The sequence below is a fragment of the Sinocyclocheilus anshuiensis genome, unplaced genomic scaffold (genome assembly GCF_001515605.1).
Source record: "Sinocyclocheilus anshuiensis isolate Anshui unplaced genomic scaffold, SAMN03320099.WGS_v1.1 scaffold504, whole genome shotgun sequence".
Lineage (NCBI taxonomy): Eukaryota > Metazoa > Chordata > Actinopteri > Cypriniformes > Cyprinidae > Sinocyclocheilus > Sinocyclocheilus anshuiensis.
In genome coordinates, this window is record NW_015555727.1 from 224,778 (window position 1) to 246,214 (window position 21,437).

The 21,437-nt window shown below is 34.8% G+C and overlaps 1 protein-coding gene across 1 annotated transcript in view; it reads right to left on the bottom strand.

Moving 5' to 3' along the window:
• Positions 1–2,329: 2,329 nt before the first annotated feature.
• LOC107672692 (netrin-1-like) overlaps positions 2,330–21,437 on the bottom strand; it is a 73,897-nt gene continuing 54,789 nt past the window's right edge. Inside the window, exons 4-7 of the mRNA XM_016466001.1 lie at positions 21,053–21,202; positions 18,829–18,882; positions 13,507–13,581; positions 2,330–2,887 (exon numbers count right to left, since the gene is read on the bottom strand). Coding sequence (XP_016321487.1) covers positions 2,565–2,887; positions 13,507–13,581; positions 18,829–18,882; positions 21,053–21,202 — 602 coding nt within the window. The 3' untranslated portion in view covers positions 2,330–2,564. The remainder of the gene's footprint in view (positions 2,888–13,506; positions 13,582–18,828; positions 18,883–21,052; positions 21,203–21,437) is intronic.

Genomic DNA, 21,437 nt, shown 5'->3' on the forward strand with positions numbered 1-21,437 from the left:
TAATAATAATACATTTTAAAGTAAATGATCAATTAAATAAATCATATATAAAAGTATTATATATTATATAATTATAGTTACTGTATTTATAACTATGTCCATTCATACGAGCAATATTACAGGTGCATAAGCTGTAAAGTTGAAAGCATTTGTAAATATATACAATAAAACAATTCAAGTGCATCTTAGAATTGATTTTGCTACTATTTATGGACATTTTTACTATTGTGCCACAATATAATTGATTGAATTGATATTATTTCTATACATTTTGCTGGTTTTTTTTCTAAAAATAATATTTAATAATATACATTTAATAATATTTAAAAGATCATATTTGGAATCAAAAATAAACACTGAGTTCATGTATCATTAAATATGTTCATTTATGAGAATCATAATATATTAGTATGCATTACGGGACAATACACAGCTTTTGCAAAGTACACAGTAAAACATCATATACAGGAGGACCATGAACATTGTAAATGTCTTGGAGTCTGTTCAGAGTCATTTTCCAAAATGTCTGGAAAACTGGTCAAAGTCTACTTGTGAGGTCAGGGTTTCTCCAAAGAACTAGACCATCTGTGAGTTTTAATAAACCATTGCCACTTTAATAAACCAAGCCACTGACTTTCAGTTCATAGGCACTGTCGTAGTTTCAGAGCTGGACAGTGACTGAATGTTAAAGTGTGTGTGTGTGTGTGTGTGTGTGCATTTTCCTGTCACACAGACATAGTACAACCATCTCACTACACTACCAACTCATGTAAACAAAGAAATTCTAAAAAAAAAAACATTTTCTTATTTTCAGAATATCAAGTTCATGGCATAAAAAAATGGTTAATTGCATGTGAATATAATCTACTAAATATTGTAAAAAAAAAAAAAAAAAAAACTATACAACTATACAAAAACAGTAGAGCATATCACCTTAGTAAAGTACCAGAACAAAGAAAGGTACCACATAAGTGATAACACAGAAAATTATTTGTTTCTCTAAATAATAAGAGCCATTTTTATCCGATTTATTTTGGTGGATGAAACCTTGCGTTTGCATACACTGGTAAATATAAACCATTCAGGCTTGTGTACACTGTTTTTTTTTTTTCTCATATCCTCCATCACTTTATCACTAAACCTTAGCAATGACATACAGAATGTCTCAAATTTAGTATAAATTTCACCAAACTCTAGTCATCTTGATGTCTCGAGGAACATTTCAGATTTGATTTTTCACTCTTAATGATGAGCGTTTTAAATACTATATCTGGGAAGTCTTTATAAATATAATAAGATTATTCTTATTATAATTGTGACCTACATTTTTTAACAGTGAAAAGGGAACTTGTTCATAAAGAAAAAACACTTTCTTTCCAATTCAAAAATCATAAAGTGGTTAAAAACAATACTCTATTTTTATAACTAAACTCAAACTACAACTAGTTATGGAACAGAAGGTAGATCACCACAGCTCGTATCAAAGGCCAAAAGTGTCGGCATAGCTTTTGGCACCAAATAAACATTATGATGTCATTATGATGTCATGCAATTTTGAACCAATCACAATTCTTCTGAATAGCAAGAGTGAGGTATTGTCAAAATATTTTCTATCTGAGAGGAAGGAACGTAAAGGATGCTATGTGTAATTTTGGCAAGTACTGGCTTAACAGATCTTTTTTTTATGATTCTATCATAATTGCGCAACTGCTACCTTTTTAATCAAACTCTAAATAATGTACAGTGGGGCCCAAAAGTCTGAGAGCATTAATGACATTTTTCTAATTTAGAACAAAATGTTTAATTTAAAAAAAAAATATTAGCATCATAATATTTTGAGTGGGAAATTTTTATTTTATTTTATTGATTTTATTTTTGGAGATTTCTGCTCAGAAGGTGGGGGAATGGGTTTGGGACATGATCAACAAACATAGCCCTGTTGATTCAAAACTCCACTGCACCACAGGTCATATAATTTTTAGTAATACATTTGAAAAATTATAAATATTTTGTCATTGGAATGCATCTTTGTTATTATATAATGCTGAAGTCAAATGATCTGGGTTAAACTTTATTATCAATATACAGGTGCATCTCAATAAATTAGAATGTCGTGGAAAAGTTCATTTAGTCTTCAGCTTTCTGTTTTCAATCCAGATTATCAGTGTGACCCCAGAGTTTTGGACCCCACTGTTTGTACTTTGAAATGTTGACCGCCAACAAACTTCTTCTGAAGGAAAACATTCACGTAGATAAACTGACTCAGTAGCTTGTTTCTTTTTTACCTTTTGTGGAAAAAGACAGAAATCATAAAGAGACACCAGAAAAGATCACACATAAACGACTTTACATATACGTATACTTAATAGTAGGTGCAAATTCTGCAAAATTGAAGATATGAAAAAATAAAATCTTGATGGGAAAAAAAACGCTAAACCACGGAAGGCAAAACTGCACAACTGGTTGTCCTTCACCACAGTTCTGATCAATCGTCAATCAATCTGCTCTTCATTATTTTTTCTTTCCTTCTCTCCTGATCTCTCTGTTTTTCCTCCATGTTTTTTCTAGCACTTGCCCCTCTTGTCACGCTGCTGGAATTTCCTGAGCCGACGGGCCCACAGGTCCTTCCACGGGATGAGCAGGCTGCCTTTGTCCGCCACCACGCCGCTCTGACCGCGGGAGTCATCGTCGTCAGAGCCCATCAGCAGGTACTTCCGTCCCGGTTTAATTTTGGGGCATTTGCAGGCCACATCTTTAGCGCGCACCCACAGGAGCTGGTCTCCTCTGCGAATGCGATGTCCGCCCTGCTTATAGACCGATATGATGTTGATAGTGAATTTCCACCATTCGCCCGCCTTATCTCCTTTTAGCACGTGAATCTGGACAGCTGCAGAGAAAACAGTCAGATTAAAAGATGTTAGAGGACACATTCACAGAAACAAAAAAAAAAGTTATATATGAAATAAACAAGTTGTAAGATAAAAGTTGTAAGTTTTATTTTAAATGATTTATATATATTGTTGTTGTTAATAATAATAATAATTATTATTGATTTCTAAATTGACATTATTATTGAATTATTAAATGACTTCTCTTTCAACCGTTAAAATAACTTCTCTTTTTGACCACAATTTAAGTAGCCATAGAAACTCCTTCCTTCCATCTTCTGATACTGATAAAATGGAAAATTGGAGACCAACCCATTCCGTTCTCTTCATTATCTTTTCTGTGAAACTTCAAGCTTTTTTGTAACTTTAAGACGTTTATCTGAGTACCACCCATAGAAAAAAAAACAAAAACTGGAATTTCTTTAATAAGTTGTTTCATTTAGACAGCAATGAGATCAAATGGAAAGCAGATGGAGATATTTCCTGAAGTCTCCTGTATTTTAGTTATTTGTCTTTTTTTAACATTTTCATAAGCATTTTTATTTAATGTCATTTAATTTCATTTGACTTCATTTTAATTTAATTAATTTCATTTAATTCTTAATTTTTATGTAAATGGTATTGTTTTAATTAACCTTAAAAATTAAGAAACAAAAACAAAAAAAACAAAAAAGTTTTTGAACAAAAAAGGATAAGATGCAATAAATATAAATATATAAACAAAAATATGCAAAAAAACTAATAATTGAACTCGTATACTAAAACTTTCAAAACCTTTTTTTATCTAATTTCATATAAGCATAATAATTTGTAATAATAATACTGTAATAATAATAATTTGAATAATCCTTTAAAATCCTAAAGCTTTTAAAGGTTTTCATTAAAAAAAAAAAAACAATCCAGTGTCCATGAACTGGACACAGTTTACTAAGTATCTACAACTACGGTGCAAATGGAAAAAGTCCGACATCAGATGTCAATGTCCAGTCCATGTGGTAACCGCTAACAAACGCAGAGATCCCCGCTGGTCACACCATTTTAACACCATCATCAGACTCACAGATTGCCAGCTAATCTGTACTTGACGTGAAGTGGTTTCACACGGGGAGGACGCCCAGAGGGAGAAAAAATGACCTCTATTACACATTTAGACCCGGTGTGTAACGGCGAGGCATGGCTGTGCCGCCCTGAAACACTCACACACACCCTGCGGCCAGTAACCCGTGAACCAGTGGCACGTCATGTTTAAGAAATATGCCATTACAGCATTGTGTGAAAATGACACAGGAAGTGCTCTTTCTTTCCTAGCGCTCTTTCTTTTCGTTCTTGAATGTGAACACTCTCTTTAGAGAGGGAGGCAAGGATCGCCCCCATCGCTGAAAGGATGGTCCCAATTGAGCAGCAGGGGGGGAGGCTGTGAGCAAATTGCACCCAATTTGCAAGAACGCACTCCCACAGGCCCGCCATTCATCGCCTGTGTTTCTCTGGGCCGGAGCCCGCTCGCCATCCAAATAACAAGAGATAAAAAGAAAAGAAGGGTGTGCAGAGGGTAGCGCGGCCCAGAGAGGAGGGGGGCCGCTGTTTATCATCCCAGCCACAGAGAAGGTGGCAGAAGAATGGCGGATGTGTTTGGAGCTCATGAGCTATCCGAGCCCGGCCAGCGTGAGAATCCCGCTCCGGGTCTCGCTCTTGACCTGCTCTCGCTTCTCCACGGCAGCGAGTCGAAAACTGACTCAAAATGTGCTATTGGGCTTCTTGAAATAGTTGAAAACAATCGCTTTGACTTATTAGAGGTGTTTGCGGATTTCTGCTCGTACATGTTAAACGTCGCCGCATAGCTTGTCCGGTTTAGAATTATGTTTTTTTTTTTTGGTAAAATTGTCTAATAAGTGCTATTTTGAGAGAGAAAACTAGGTCATATTCATGATCAAGAAAGCAAACACCTAGAAACCACCCAGAACACCTGAGCAACCACTTTACAGCCACCTAGAACACAATAGCAATACTCTGGCAACCACTCAGAAAACGTTAATCTGGATTATGTAATCAGATTCCAAAAATGAAGTACTTGTAATTGGATTACATTACATTTTAAAATACTTGTAATCAGACTACAGTTACTTTTTTATGGATTGCATGATTACATATTATTCACACAGTAGCAATACATTTTTCCAAATGTATTGATTCTCCCTAATTCCTCTTTTTCATCTTTTAATGAGTTAGGTCAAAAGTAATCTAAAAGTAATGAAAAACTAGTCAGACTACCTAATAATAGACTTATCTAATATGGGTAATCCAGACTACTGAATGTTGCTAACTACAGTTTTCGTCATGTAATTTATAATCAGTAACAGACGGCAGTTTCTAAGTAATCTACCCAGCACTGCTTGTCAACCACCCAGAACACTTAAGCAACATCCTGGCAACCACAAAGAATATGTTAGCAACCACATAGTAGAATCCTGGCAACAACACAGAATGCTGTACATTAGCAACTACATAGAAACATCTTTAAAGGGGTCATATGATGCTTTTTTAAAGATCATTATTTTGTGTATTTGGTGTAACAGAATATGTTGACATGCTTTAATGTTCAAAAAACACATTATTTTTCAAATACTGTACATTATTGTAGGTCCTATATGCCCGGCCTCTCTCAAACGCTTCGTTTTCTACAAAGTCCCTCCTTCCGACAAGCGCTTATCTATGTGCAATCAGCTTGTAACACTCCAAAGAGAAAGAAACTTGAAATTGCATCATATAACCCCTTTAAACTACACAGAATACATTAGCAACCACAAAGCATTGTGTATATTGCATTGCATATATTGTATAACCTTTAAACAAACACATTAACACAAGGCCAACCTACCAACCAACCTAAATGCTTAGTGCTGAAAATATATTAAAAGTGATGTCATCACTGTTTGTTTTACACATATAAAGTGTGCGTATATTGAGAATGTGTTACTGTAATATATCAAATCTTTCCCCCTCTCTCTGCGTGACGCTTTAATGCTGTGATCACTGGCACTGGTTTCATCAAACCCTGCCAAACGGGCACAATTCCTGTCTGAGTGCAGCCCTGAGCCACAGATACGCCATGCGGGTGGCAAACGCTTTCCAGATTTGTCCAGGTATTGAGAAAGACTCCCAGTGAGGGTTTTTCTTCGGCAAATGAAAGGTTTTGTTTATACATGTTAGTAGGTTAACTTTGTTTCTGCCCATGTTACAGCTGTAGAGAGAAAATTGGACAGAGAAAGGCAATCTCTTTAACAGACAGTTTCTCCCCAGTAAACTCAAGATGCGTGTCTCTTTTGGAGTTTCATACATTTTTTGTATGATTATATATATTTACCAAGATACCAGATGAGAAGAATTCATACGATATTAAAACAACGGTAAACTATGAGCATGCGTGTCAGATCCATGCCACGTTCAGCAGCGGCAGCTCTTTATATAAATAAAGGTAAAATAATTGTAAATTATTGTAAAATAACCTAATAGCACAGCTGCTGTGATATCTGTTAATTAAAGAAAAAAAGAGGAAATCAATAGTTTTTTAGCTTTAAGGATTACTATATTTACTTTAGAATTTAGAGTTTGATAACTTTATCCAATTTCTGTATATTTCCTACTTGCTGAAGGGCACAGGTAAATATGACATTTATTATAATGGGTTTAAGTGAAGATTGTTGTAAGTTCACTTAAATTAGAAGTTTTTATTTTTTAAAGTCTAGTAACTGTTTAAATTGATATCTCTCATTTATACTGTAATATAGAATGTTATAGTCAATGGTTAAATACTAGGGAAAAAAGAACAATTCCCTAGAGACATCCGTATTGGTATCAGTGATACTCGCCTTCAGTTGTAAAAATAGATGCCATTAAACAAATATTAAAATATTCGGTCTTTATGTTGTTTTTACATTAATTTGAAGATTGAATGTGAAATTATTGCAATATAAAAGTATATTTAAAAACTTTAATGTTAGGTGGGATTAATCACGATCATTAATCATGATTAATTTCAGAAAAAAAAGGTGTGATTAATTAGTTACTTTTTTAATCGATTAACAGCACTATTTTGGATATGATTTTATTACTCAGAATTTGCTCTTTCACAGGACTTCATAGAGTTTCAAGGTTTCATTTAAGCCTAGTTGAATTTTCATCAGTTTTTAAAGATCAGTAGTTTAATTAAATACAACTAGTTCTTCAATATCAGTTCAAACATTTCTCATTTCATTCTTCCAAAATCACCTTCAAGACAAAAATAATCAAAATAGTAAAGCTGCTATGATTTTTTTGATAATTTTTATAAACTTTTATAAAACATTTTGTGCTTACATGCTTATAAATGCTTGTATATCATATATTTTATCTATTTATATATTTTTATATTTTTTTTAATTATTTTTTAAAATTAATTTTATAGCTCTTTACTCTTAGAGCATTTCAACAGTTCTGTCATTTGGGTGTTATTTTTTTTTCTCTAAACATATTTAAGTTAACAAAGCTGATATAAATTAAATTAAACATGTTTAAACATTAATGAAAACTGAATGAGACTCCAGTAAGTCTGAACAGAGTCAGTGAGCAACATGAGCAAATTTGGGTTGAATTTGAGCAATAAAATGTTCATTTCTCAGCATGAATTATTGTAATCATTTCTATTTATGGCTAACTGACATAAAGCTTTCACCTGCTGTGGTGTGACATGCCATCCACCCGACATTACTTTAAACCCCATTTTGTTAAACTTTTATAATTATTATGCATACTGGCTGCCTTCATGACCTCATATTAATTGATTAACATGTAATATTTGCATTTAAAAATTAATTTGTCCCACTGCAGGTAAGTTGAAATGTACAAGTGAAGACCAAAAAAACTGATTAAGAATAATGAAAAAATTCTACATTTTCCCTGATACATTCATAAAATATATATGCAGATATCTATATCCTGATATATCATGGTGATAACATAGAATAAATAGCTATGCACAATACAATGAGACTATGTTAAAGTGCCTGTTTAATCTGGCGAGTTAAACCCTCTTTTGCATGAGGCCACACGGCACAGGCCAGCAAAGCCATCCATCTCCAAAGCTCCATTAGATCGGCTGAATGGGATGAGACCACTTTTCTTCTTCGTCATGACAATGTGAAGAGAAAGAGAGAAAGAAAAGAGCTAGAAGGTGAGGGATTTCTCTCCTGATTGAGAGTGGGAGAGAAATTAATTTAAAAAAAGGAAGAGGCCCATAGATTTGCCAGGTGTCCCGCTGGTTTTCAGTGTCCGCGGCCAGTGTGCTGGAACACGAGCCGCACGCGGTACACAAGCCGGCCTCTAATCTAATTAGTGCGCCTGATTACCACACTGAAGCTCCTGTGAGCTCCCCGCTGGGACGCCCTACGCCCAGCCGCTTACGTCGGGGCACTGACTGCTGCTCTGCCATGTGTATGTGGCAATGCTAAGGAGCTCCGTACACACACTGACACACACACACACACACACACGGTTCTTTGATTCATTGGCATTCTTCCCCCACCCTTTCGGACCGCTGTCTCCGTAGCGACGGCAAACAAAAGCGGATCAACAGGAAGTATTTCTTTCTTTCTCGCCCCTCTGTCTGTCTCATCCGCCAGCGCTGGGCAGATTTAAAACTTCAGCAACGGAGAGCTGGATGTATCAGCTCTATGGAAGCATATAGGTAGCGAAATTCAATTGAATTTTAATTTTAATTTAATTTATATAATTTCATTTTCATTTTCCTTTTGCAACAAACTTTGCATGTATGGGTAAAGGAAAATGTAAATTTAAATACAGAAATACATTGCCATTTTGAATATTGCATTGCCATTTTGCATATTGCATTTTAAATTGAATTTCGCTACCTATATGCTTCCATACAGCTCTACCAATTAGTGTAAACGTCCTGTGGGTTCTGGACAATTTGTATTGTTTTGATACAAGCATTCGCTGCCGTTCCACTGAGACTGTCTCACCAGACAAGGGTGCAGAGCGTTGCATGAACGGAGGTCCAAATTTGTCTAGAATTAACTTTGTCCAGCATCTCTGTTATTAAACGTCATACTGTTATTGCCAGTGTTTTCCTAATATGCTAATTTGCTGCTCAAGAAACATTTCTTATCAATGTTGCTGCTGAACATTTTTGTGGAAACCATGATGGGTAACACTTTATTTTAAGGTGTCCTTGTTACTCATATTACATGTACTTCCTATTATAATATCAATTAATTATGCATAATTACATATAAGTAACCCTAAGTCAAACCCTAATCCTAACCCTAACCATATAGTAATTAGTTAATATTAATCAGTACTTAAATGTATAATTACACTGCAACAAAGACACCTTAAAAAATAAAGTGTAACCCCATGATGCTGTAACGCCAAGCCAGCAGAGGGAGCCCTCGCCCGAGTACTGACCGTGCTCCACTCCCTCTGCTTCCTCTACTTCCATTTCCTGTTTGACTCTCATATAAACTGAGACCAGTCCATGTGCTGATCGCGAAGTATTTATCTAGATCATCAAGGAGAGAGATTCGAATCAGAGGGCAAAAAGTGCGCTTTCATCATGACACTATTGACGGGCCGAGCTATCGACTGGGCAGCAGCCGTTTGGGACTCAGATTCACGCCTGAGGCATTCAGTGACGTACTTAATTCAACAACTCCGCGAAGTGTTTGAATATCCTCACAGCGGAAAGGACGTTTCGACACAGCTCATCAATCTGACACAAGGTAATCGTCCCGCTGCTGAGTTTGCCATTGAATTCAGAACACTCGCTGCCCAGAGTGGATGGAACGATGTCGCTTTAAAAGCTATGTTCCACAAAAGTCTCAACTGCGATCTTCAAGCAGAACTTGCATGCAAGGGTGAGGAGTCCTCCTTCTCCGCTCATGGATTCTAACCAAACTCCAGCGTCTCTGTTACAGATGCATTACCATTTAATAAAACCATTTAATTAAAAATAGGGTAACTCTTGGATCAATTCCCAAAAGTTAAGGTAATTAATGCATTTATTTAGCAAGAACATATTAATTTGATCAAAAGTGACAGTAAGGACATTTATAATATATAATGCTACAAAATAATTTGGTAACACTTTACAATAGGGTTCCATTTGTTAACCATTTAATGCATTAACTATGCATTTACATTAACTAACAATGTGCAATACATTTGCTTGCTACAGTAGGCTATTTATTAATTTTTGTTAATGTTAGTTAATAAAAATACAGCTGTTCATTGTTAGTCCATATTAGCTCAGGTCCATTAAATTACATTAATAGATACAACTATTGATTTTAATAATGTATTAGTAAAGGTAGAAATCAACATTAACTAAGATTAATAAATGCTTTAGAGTTTTTTTCCATTGTTAGTTTATTGTAAAGTGTTACCAAGATTTTTGCTTCAAATAAATGCTGTTCTTTTGAACCTTCTATTCATCAAAGAATGCATCATGGTTTCAACAAAAATATATAAATAATACCAGTAATAATTGATAATACAGTAACTGACCAGCAAATCTTCATATCAGAATGATTTCTGAAGGATCATGTGACACTGAAGACTGAAGTAATTCGATTTTAAATTAAATTAAATTTTACAATACATTTTTACTATATATTTGATTAAATAAATGCAGTCTTGCTGAGGCTTCTTTGAAAACATTAAAAACATTGGTAGGATTAAGTATCTAAAATCTTGCTGACCCCAAACTTTATTTATATATTTTACTTACTTATTTATTAGTAATATATTTGGGGTCAGTCAGCTGTTTTTTTTTAGGCATCAAATCAGCACATTAGAATGATTTCTGAAGGATCATGTGACACTGAAGACTGGAGTAATGATTGCATCACAGGAATAATTACATTTTAAAATATATTCAAATAGAAAAACAGTTTTTTTTATTGTAGTTCTTAGCTAGACCTGCAAACATAACTGTTATTGTCTGTTTTAAATGTGCAGAAAAATAAAAATCATGGGGTCTCTCTGACACATGGGGGCCGGTTGAACAGGGACACACCATTAGCCCTTTCATACTCCCCACCCAACGAGATTTATACTGCAGTCGGCTTAGCCAGTGTTACCTGTCCTATCATGATGAACGACTTCCCTATGAGAACAACCTCCGAGTATGAACACTTGTGGCTAAGAGTGAAAAACGAATGAAACTTAATATCACGGCCTGAACGATAGCAGCTACAGAAGACCAGCAATGCCATTAATTCTCTCGCTTTCTCTACTTGATTTTATTGTTCTGCTAGTCTGTGCGGTTGCTGATTCAACCGGTGGATGTTATCTATATTAATATTATCAGATTCACCCCAGGGGATGCCTAAAAATGCTTTGGAAACCAGAGAGGGATTGCAAATGAGTCATCTCAAGTAATGAGCAGTAAGAGATGTTAATATAGATAATGTGCTACTGATTAATGAGGAAATTGCACTTCAGATAGCCTGTGTGCGTGGGATAAATTGGACACCTGTGTATCTATAACTTTAATTCTGTGTTCAACAGTTTTAGTCACATTTCAATTTGTGCTAAATGATGCAGGCACGCTGAGGCCTTCATATACGCTCGTGTCTGACAATCTGGAAAGTTTTTATTTAAGCCTGGAAATAAATGTGTGAAGAACATTTAATTATCTAAAGAACCCTTTTCCACTGTAAAGAACCTTTTGTGCAACAGAAGGTTCCATGGATGTTAAAGGTTCTTATGGGTGCCAATAAAGAACCTTTATTTTTAAGCATGTACAGTTTTCAACATGCTTTTATCAGGGATTTCTCACATATATATTCACATACATAATGTTCGGTTATATTATTTCCAGGTTTTAGTACAGCCTGAAACATTGCTTATGTTAGAAACATGCATTGCATCTATTTAGGGACACATGTCTGTCTGTCTTTCTTCATTTTCTTTTTTTCTTTCTGGCAGTGCGGTCCTCACTCTTGGACACCGCAGATCTCAGATGTGTTTCCAGACTTGGGGCCAGTCAGGAATGAGTTTATGATATCACACTGTGAAATCAAACATCTTTCTCTCCACTCTGCAAACAGCCAGAGGACCTGTGCGCAGTCAAACAGAGATTCTGCCTCTACCACATTTGCATGCAAGAGCCTTTATACTGCAGCGTGATATAAAGTGAAGTACAACATATGTAGTTTAAATGTAGACATTAATTTCATATAATCCAATTTACAGTACAGTTGTGGTCAGTAAGATTTTTTTTAAAGAAATTAATATGATTATCAGAAGAAATCGTTACATTTTTAACTCTATTTATCAAAGAATCCTGAAAAAAATGCCATGGTTTCCACCAAAATAGGAAGCAGCACAACTGTTTTCAACATTGATAATAATAAGAAATGTTTCTTGAGCAGCAAATCAGCATATGTGTCCCTGGACCACAAAACCAGTCATAAGGGTCAATTTTTCATAAAGGGAAAGCTGAATAAATAAGCTTTCCATTGATGTACGGTTTGTTAGGATAGGACAATATTTGGCCGAGATACAACTATTTGAAAATCTGGAATCTGAGGGTGCAAAAAAATCTAAATATTGAGAAAATTGCCTTTAAAGTTGTCCAAACGAAGTCCTTAGCAATGCATATTACTAATCAAAAATTAAGTTTTAATATATTTACAGTAGGAAATTTACAAAATATCTTCATGGAACATGATCTTTACTTAATATCCTAATGATTTTTGGCATAAAAGAAAAATCAATAATTTTGACCCATACAATGTATTTTTGGCAAATATACTCCAGCGACTTAAGACTGGTTTTGTGCTCCAGGGTCACATATTAGAATGATATCTGAAGGATCATGTGACAAGTGAAGAAAATTCAGGTTTGCATCACAGAAATAAATTACATTTTAACATATATTCATATAGAAAATAGTTATTTTAAATTGTAATAATATTTCACAATATTACTGTTTTTACTGTGCTTTTGGTCAAATAAATGCAGCATTGGTGAGCATAAAAATATATAAAAAAAAAAAACAACAAAAAAACTTTCCAAACCCAAATCAAATCCACCACTTTGCTGATGCTAGTGCCTTGTTCCACTAATTCAGCTATTTAATTTAATATATGAATGTATGCAGAGTTTTCTGTATAATTTTTTTTTCTTTGTAATCTAATATGTTTCTCATATGTGGTAGAAACTTCTCAAAGAAGATGATAAAAACCTGCACTGACCACATTTTCTGTTGTGCCACTTCTAACCTTAAAACCTATAACTACATTCTTGAACTTCTATAAGTCCGTTATTATATTAACTATATTAGTATTTAAACCTGTGAAATCTCTGCTTTCAACAGGAACCAGCTGTCCCCTTTGTCCTCTAGATGCTGCGAGGCACTTTGAGCGTGTTCATCTGGAGAAACCTCCTGAGTTCACACGCTTTGATGCTATAACATAAACCTTTAGCCTCTGAATAAGCTGTCAGCACTATGAGAGAGGGGGCGCACATAAAGAGAGAGATAGAAAAGACGTAGAAGAGAAAGATGTCTAATGACGTGAAGTGAAAAGGAAGCAGGCGGTTCTCAATAGGAGCTACTTACCGAAATCTTTTTTGCAGTATTTTTTCATGGTGACCTTCATCTTGCCCTTGGGGGTCTTACAGTGGGAGTCACAGTCTGAGGAAGATAACAGACAGAAAACTAGTGAAACGCAGGTAAAATCTGTGTGAAACAACAAAATGAGTTTGTCTTAGTAAAATTATATTTAAATGTTTTATGATCAAAGCACTGTAGTTTTTATTGTGGGGTAAAATATACAGTTTAATGCAATACAATGATGAATGAGAGATTAACAAGTAAACATTTTGATTACACTTTATTTTGTGTCCTTGTTACAGTGTAATTATACATTTAAGTGCTGAGTAATATTAATTAACTACATGTACTTACTATATGGTTAGGATTAGGGTTACTTGCATGTAATTATGCATAATTTATTGTTATTGTAATCGTAAGTACATGTAACGTGTCACAAGGACACCGTAAAATAACATGTTAACAGCATTTCCCAAAAGCCTGTTGTATCATCTTTGATACTCACATTTTAACATGATTTTTCTACAAAAATTATGTTTGGATAATCAAGTAAACCTATTAGTCCAGTAGGTGTTCATTTTGAAATATTACAAACAATATAAAAGTTATTCTCACATATACTTTGGAAAAATATGAAAAAATTTCACAGCTAAAAGACATGAGAACCAAGACCAGAAGGGGGAAGTTTATTAGAATGACACTAAAGGGACTTTTACATGCAAAAAAAAAGTATAAACCATCAATCAGACGACACAAGGCATGTTAGCAGATCATGAACAATAGGTTTTCAGCAAAGTTTTGCTCACATTGACAATCGAGAGGCCTTAGAAATTTGCATATCATAGGATTTCTAGGGTTATTGAAAATGGATACAAAGTGGCCCAAATGTATGAATATCTTCTCAATAGATCACAAAATATCAAACCACATGATATTTAAAAGAAGTTTAATAATAAAACAATCAATGTCCCATTTACAAAGGAAATTCTGGGACTAACTGGTTAAAAATAACAGCAAAAAGCATCATTTGTTTGCAGATGCCAATTGTTTTGTATTATACTGTCTAATGCAATAACACTGACGCAATTTTAAGTGTAACTGAAGTGTCCGGATGACTTTGAGGCCGCTGTTTCATTCACACATTTAAAGAGATTCACGTTAGACCTAATTAAGACTTAATGGCTATTTAATCATTTAATCTTTTCTTCACTTAACCCAGTCATTTTCTCACCCTAATTATCAGTGCCTCCCCAAATCCTCCCACTTACTCAGCGATGTCAGGGCAGGGGGTTCACAGGTCATTTAAACTTCATTCAGACACAGAACACCCCCGTCACTATGCCCACAATAGCCAATCCTCATTTAAACGCAGCTTTCCACATATAAACCTCAGGGATGGCGTCCAGCGCGCTATGATTTATAGCTCTTGCGCTCAGAGGATCTATTCGACACCACCATGGAGATTTGAACCCCACATTGAGGCCTGGCCGATGGAGTCACTTCAACGCCAGCCACCTTTTGGACCCAAACCAGAGCATTGGCTCGGTTCTCCTGACGCAAACCGAAACCCGAGAGTCTCTCGTCGCAGCTACTTCACATAGCGCAATAACTGCGAGATTTCTGGCCGACTGGAAGAGATGGGAGCGAGAAGACCTTTCAGCTTTCGCCTGAATATGGACAAACTTCATTATTTTCTCCGGCCCTCAGTCCAATCCACCCTTTTCATGTCCCTTTATATTCCGTCTGAATGAGGTTACCTGGGCAACGGCGAAGCAGGAAAGAACCACCAACCCGAATGAAAAAAAAAAAAGTTTGAAGGGGGAAAGTAAAAGGGGGGTTGAGGGCTAGAAGAGCAAGATGTCTGGCAGCTTTGGGGGGTGGTGCGCAGAATTAGGATGTGAAGGACCATGGGGGAGGACTGGAGGCAGGGAGTGAGAAAAAGTGCGGAGAAGGGGGTGGCGTTCCAAAAAAAGTAAATGATGCTGGCGAGTCCATATCAGCCACGCCTGATTTCCATGTAAATGCGTGAACGGAGGACGGGCGGCTTTTGTGTGGCGACGGCCCTTTTTCGCCTCATCCTGCCTCTCTTTGATAAGACTGGGCGGCCATTGACGCTGCCCATTACACCCACGTCCCCTCCATAATGGACGTCCCCTGTGGAGGGACAAATGTCTGCTTAATAGAGTCCCTCAAGCACAACTGTGCTGCTCCGCTGGGGAGCCACACTGGAGTGTCCTCACAGTAAACTACAGCAGGACAGGTAAAGAGAGTAAGAAAAGAGGTGAAACTTACTATTAGTTTGTGGCCCCTTTTCAATGAAATCTGTTTATTCTTAGAATACATCATGTAAATATTAATTAAATATTAATCAAATTTTGAACATATTCTATGTGCCGTTCAAAAGATTGCGGCCAGAATGTTTTTGAAAGTAGTCTCAAGGCTGCATTTATTTGATCAAAAATACAGTAACATCAGTAATATTGTGAAATATTATTACAGTTTTTATCTTTTTTTTTTTATTTATATACATTTTAAAGCATAATTGATTCCTGTGATGGCAAATGTTGAAAACAGTTTTGTTTTTTTTTGATGACTAGAGAGTTTGAAACACTGTAGCAGCATTTATTCAAAATAGAAACATTATAACTGGATTTACTGTCACTTTTGATCAGTTTAATGCATCCTTGATGAATAAAAGTATTACTTCCTTAGTGATCACAAACTTTTGAATAGTAGTTTATATCATTTATAATATTGTGATGTTTCATGTTTTGTATTGTCATTCTGTCATTCAATTTCTTTATAGTATTTTTAGTAGGACAGAAAAATCAATAAAGAAAGAAAATAAGAGGTCTGACGTTTAGCTGTGAATTTATTGAATGAGCAGTGTGCTACGTCCGAACTGATTACACTGTATTTTATGTATAATGATTTTTCTATTTTTAACTTTTTTAAATTCATTTTAAATCAATTTCTAAATCCTTTTAAAAGTTTTTAAGTTCCCTGTTTTATTGTTGTGATTTTAAAATACTTCCTTTTATGTAAAGTACTTTGAATTACCATTGTGTATGAAATGTGCTATATAAATAAACTTGCCTTGCCTTGAATCCACTTATATTTATTTGATTAAAAAATGCTTCCTAATTGTAACATTGAAACAAGCATTTTCTGTAAAGCAGTTTTAAAACAATATGTATGGTGAAAAGTGCTATACAAATCGTGTTGAAATGAATAAAAACAGGCTTGTAAAAAAATACTGTGCTAGCTGTATTTTATTTTTGGACACTTAATATATTTACTAATATTTTAAATATTCTTAGACACTTAATAAATTTACTTTTCAATTGATATATTTATTATATATATTTCAATTTTTGTGTGAAATTTAACAAGAGTACAAAGTGTGTGGGGGGAAACAGTGGACACGACCCAAGCCAGACACAAAATCATGTCTCCCAGATACAGTATAAGTGCCTCAGATGCGATATGAAAGTATTGATTAATAATAATTATTACAAAATTGGGACCAGATTGATGCAGACCATATTAAAACCAGCATGTCACAATGACCACCACAACTGCACTAACTAGGGGAATGTAATTGCTCTTAGTGAAACATCTCAGAGCTGATAGAAGCCAGAAAGCGTTCAGCAGCTGAGTTTGGCTCCATGGGACGGCTGCACGTCACAGGCGTTACTCCCACAGCGCAGACAGTGATCGGGCAACTTGGGTAATTGAGTATGAATAGAAGTACAAGGGTGTGTTCTCCCTCACGGCACAGCGCTGCGAGAGTGTGATGGCCGGGAAAGCAAACGCATTCAAATGAAGCATGTAATCAGATTAGGGTCCCAGCCAGTTTCGATGGTGACTGAGACAGAGCGAGCAGAGAAGGAAAGCCATGGCTCATGTTGATATCCTCATGATTAAGAAAACCTCACGCAGATCTTAGAAATCAAAGATCCACTGCTGCATTTTTATGGCTCTGTTTTGGCAATCTAAGGCATGCGGTAAAGTCAGCATGCTCATGGGGTTTATTGTGTAATATTGACACAGGTGGCAAATAAATACATAAATGGACATGAAATATTGATTAGATTTGTTTTGGCGTGAAATGAGAGACAAACTAACACAGCTATGTAGAGAATTTGTTGCTGTGACATTATACTAAAAATGGGAAGGCAGATTAACATATTATTATTATTATTAATATATAATATACAGTAATTAATGTGATTCATATATTGAAAATAATTTAAGTCATTGTGTTCCAGTTTATTCCTCTTCTTTATGTATTACACTTATATGTGTGTGTGTGTATACATATATAAACTAGATATAGTTATATATACAAACCATATAAAGTAAATATATATATATATATAACTTTTTATACATTTAGAATTTTTTATAATAAAATTAATTAATTTTAAAAGTTAATTATATGTAAAAGTTATCGAAGCATGTTTCCACCATTAAGAAATTAATTGAGAGAAGACTTTCAAAATTATTATTAATATATTATTTTAAATTATTATTATTAGTATTAGTAGTAGTAGTAGTAGAATTATTACTATTATTACACAATGTAGAAAAAAATCGTTTCACTTAAATTTTTATGGTTCTGTAATTCTGTGGTGCTAATTATTATTATACTGTTTATTTTCATGTAGCATCAATATTTTGGTAAAAATTTAGACCAGGTACATTTTAGAACTTCTACCATTAATTATGAAATATTGATTTAGTACATATAATTATATAGTACACATAGTTTTTTTTTTTTTAAAGAATATTTAGCTTTTGCAAGGACATTCTAAAAGCTTCTGGAATATTCTGGAACATTCCAGAACAGTGTGGGACTAGTCATTAAAAACAAAAGCGTACACATTCTCTTTTGATTCACTTTTGGTAACTGTTTATGTTAAACTGACATTTGTTAGCTCAGTATTACGCATCTATGTAATTTTTCTGCATGATTAAAAATAGATTAGCTTGTATCAACTTGTAAGTTGTTGATATTTTTTTGTTTTCATGAGCACTGTTAATGGCACATGAAAAGTAATGTGATTTTTGTATTCAGCATGTCAAACTTCATACAGAAACGTTGTGAAACAAAACATTTTCATGGTATAATTATCAACATTTTGCAATTCGTATTTTGCCGTTTGCATAGAATGTTTGAATCAAAGCGCAAAAAATCCCAAACAATAAACACAAATTTGTGTTTGGAATATCTTCCCATATAGAGCTAAGCCTTATTAAGTAAGTGAATTTGAAGTTCCTGAAAGTATTTTTATATGCAGGTTTTATTTGCTTTCCTGAACTCACCTGTGGGCTCTTCTGAACTGCTGTAGGTGGCTGTGGGTGCAGCAACAGGAATCTCTGCAACAACCAGTCAAGAACAAACAATCAAAACCTCATGGAACTTTATACTGCTCCTTTCAATAAACACATCTGAACTTACATTTTTTTTTTTTTTAAAGATCAGCTTTATTAGACATATCAGCTTTATTAGACATATCACTGATGACGTGAAGATGTGGCGGTTTCTAGTTTTAATGGGTTTCCTGTCTAAAGCCCCTACTTCCTTTTTAAGCGTTCTGCTGTCACATATACACCGATAGGGGATCGAGGCTTGTTAAAAAGTGCAGTTGGCAAAAATTTAATATCAGGCTATTAAAACAAAAGCACGTTATAGCACGAAATAGATGAGAAACCAAATTTTTTCACTCAATCCACTTTCTCTCCAGGTTTAACAGCACATTTGTTACCTAGCCTGAGAAATTAGGGGAAATCTAGTTTCTCGGGGATCGGGGGTTTCATTTGTCTACGTGAATTCTTGCCAAGCAAATCTGAATGGCTTCATGCGTACAGTCACTTTTGTCAGCGGTCCAGATAAATCTTTATTTCGATGTCATCAGTTACTACATAATAGAAATGGTTCACATTAACAGGCGCGCATTGTATTGCGCTCCCAGCGAGTATCTTATCGAGAAATGCCAGCTGCTGTGTGGGCCTGTCCTTAATCGCCACAGTGACCGTCTGCTGCCTTGTTGATACTGCCAATAAACATATCACCCATCATGCCCCTGGAGCAGGCTGTGAGATTTATGAGTTGAAAGGCCATCAGTGAGGTTCAGGGCAGACTAGGTCATGTCAGCCAGGGCTTTATGGTCTGTTTGACTTAGCGGAGGGCAATCAGCAAATGTCCATCCAAGGAAATAATTGAACAGGGGAGCGATGCGGAAATTAAATGGGCCGGGGCCATGAAATCATGAATAATAATAATAGGTGTTTATGCAGAATTTCTTTGGAGTATTATTATTGATGTCTCTGTGGGTGGTAATGGGACAACAAGTCATGTTGGACCACCTCATTTAGTGCAAGAATCATTTTTGAATAATAGATTATTATTATGCTTTTATAACAACCATTTTGTGTCGCTGTGTTATTTATTTAGAGGTCACCCTAATTTTTCAAGAGGTAGAGGAGATGCAATGAAATTGAAGGTTATTCAGCGTGCTTCAGTACTGTTTTCCCACTGAGGTGGGCTTTATATTTAGTTTTGGTGTTTTTTATTGTTATTTTTTGTTATTCACAATTATTGTCCAATTGCATAGTAGGAGGTGTAAAAATTATTCTACGGTACTCTCATAGTAGATATGAATAAATATTTTAGATGAAAATACACGTATTTAAAAAATAGAAAGCCAAGAAATAGGAAGCTATTAAACAGATTTACTTAGATTGACTAAGGATTATCCTATATGTTACCCAAATTAGGACATAAAATCTTGATTCTGCTAGTAATTATTCACCAGTAGTGGTTTATCTTTCAAACAGTTTTTTATCAAGCAGTTTTCTGTAAAATTGTGTCTTTGGCAACATTCCTATTGAAATAACTATTGTTTATTGATGCAGGCTTTCTTATTTCTTGTTGATTTTAATTGAATATACACACCTGTCCAAAAAGTTTGGAGTTGGTAAGATTTGTAAATATATATATATATATTTTTTTTTTTGTTTTTTTTTTGTTTGAAAGAAGTCTCTTATGCTCACCCAGGATGCATTTATTTGATCAGAAATGCAGTAAAAACAGTATAATATTATGAAATATTATTCTAATCAAAAATAACTGTTTCCTATTTGAATGTATTTTAAAATGTAATTTATTCCTGTGATGAAAAGCTGAATTTTCAGCATCATTACTCCAGTCTTTATTGTCACATGATCCTTCAGAAATCTTTCTAATATGTAATCATTCTTAATATTTTTGTGGAAAGCATGATATTTTTTTCAGGATTTGTTAATGAATAGAAATGTATGTATAATGTATAATTTGTAACATTATAGATGTCTGTATTGTGACTTTTGTTTAATTTAATGCATCCTTGCTAAATAAAAGTATTGATTTAAAAAAAATATATATATATATTACTGACCCCAATCAGAAGTGTAATAAATTTGCTAATTTTCAACACTAAGAATTAACACATATTCCTTTATAAAGACATAGAATGCGAAAGAGAAAAAGAAGCCAGATGAATCTTACTGATACAGGGGGCGATAGGTGATCTGCTTTGCTGGTATCCCTTAGCGCAGCGGTTGCAGGTGATACCAGTCACACCATCTTTACATGGGCACTGCCCGGTTGTCTGGTTACAGGTCTTACCAGCTGCACCAACCGGATGACAATCACAGGCTGAAGAGAAAACACAAAACCAATGGTTACTACTGCAGTACTGTAATGCCTAGATCTAGTGACTGCGCAAGTATATTAGATGCTGATTCAGTTACTACTCTGTTGAAATCAGTTCAGTGAAAAAATCGACAACTCGGCTTTCAAGTTTAAAACAACCGGCATTCGTTTGAGAATCAGACTATACAAGTCACCATGTATGTTGTTGATTCACTAAATAGAACCGGCTCATAAGAAT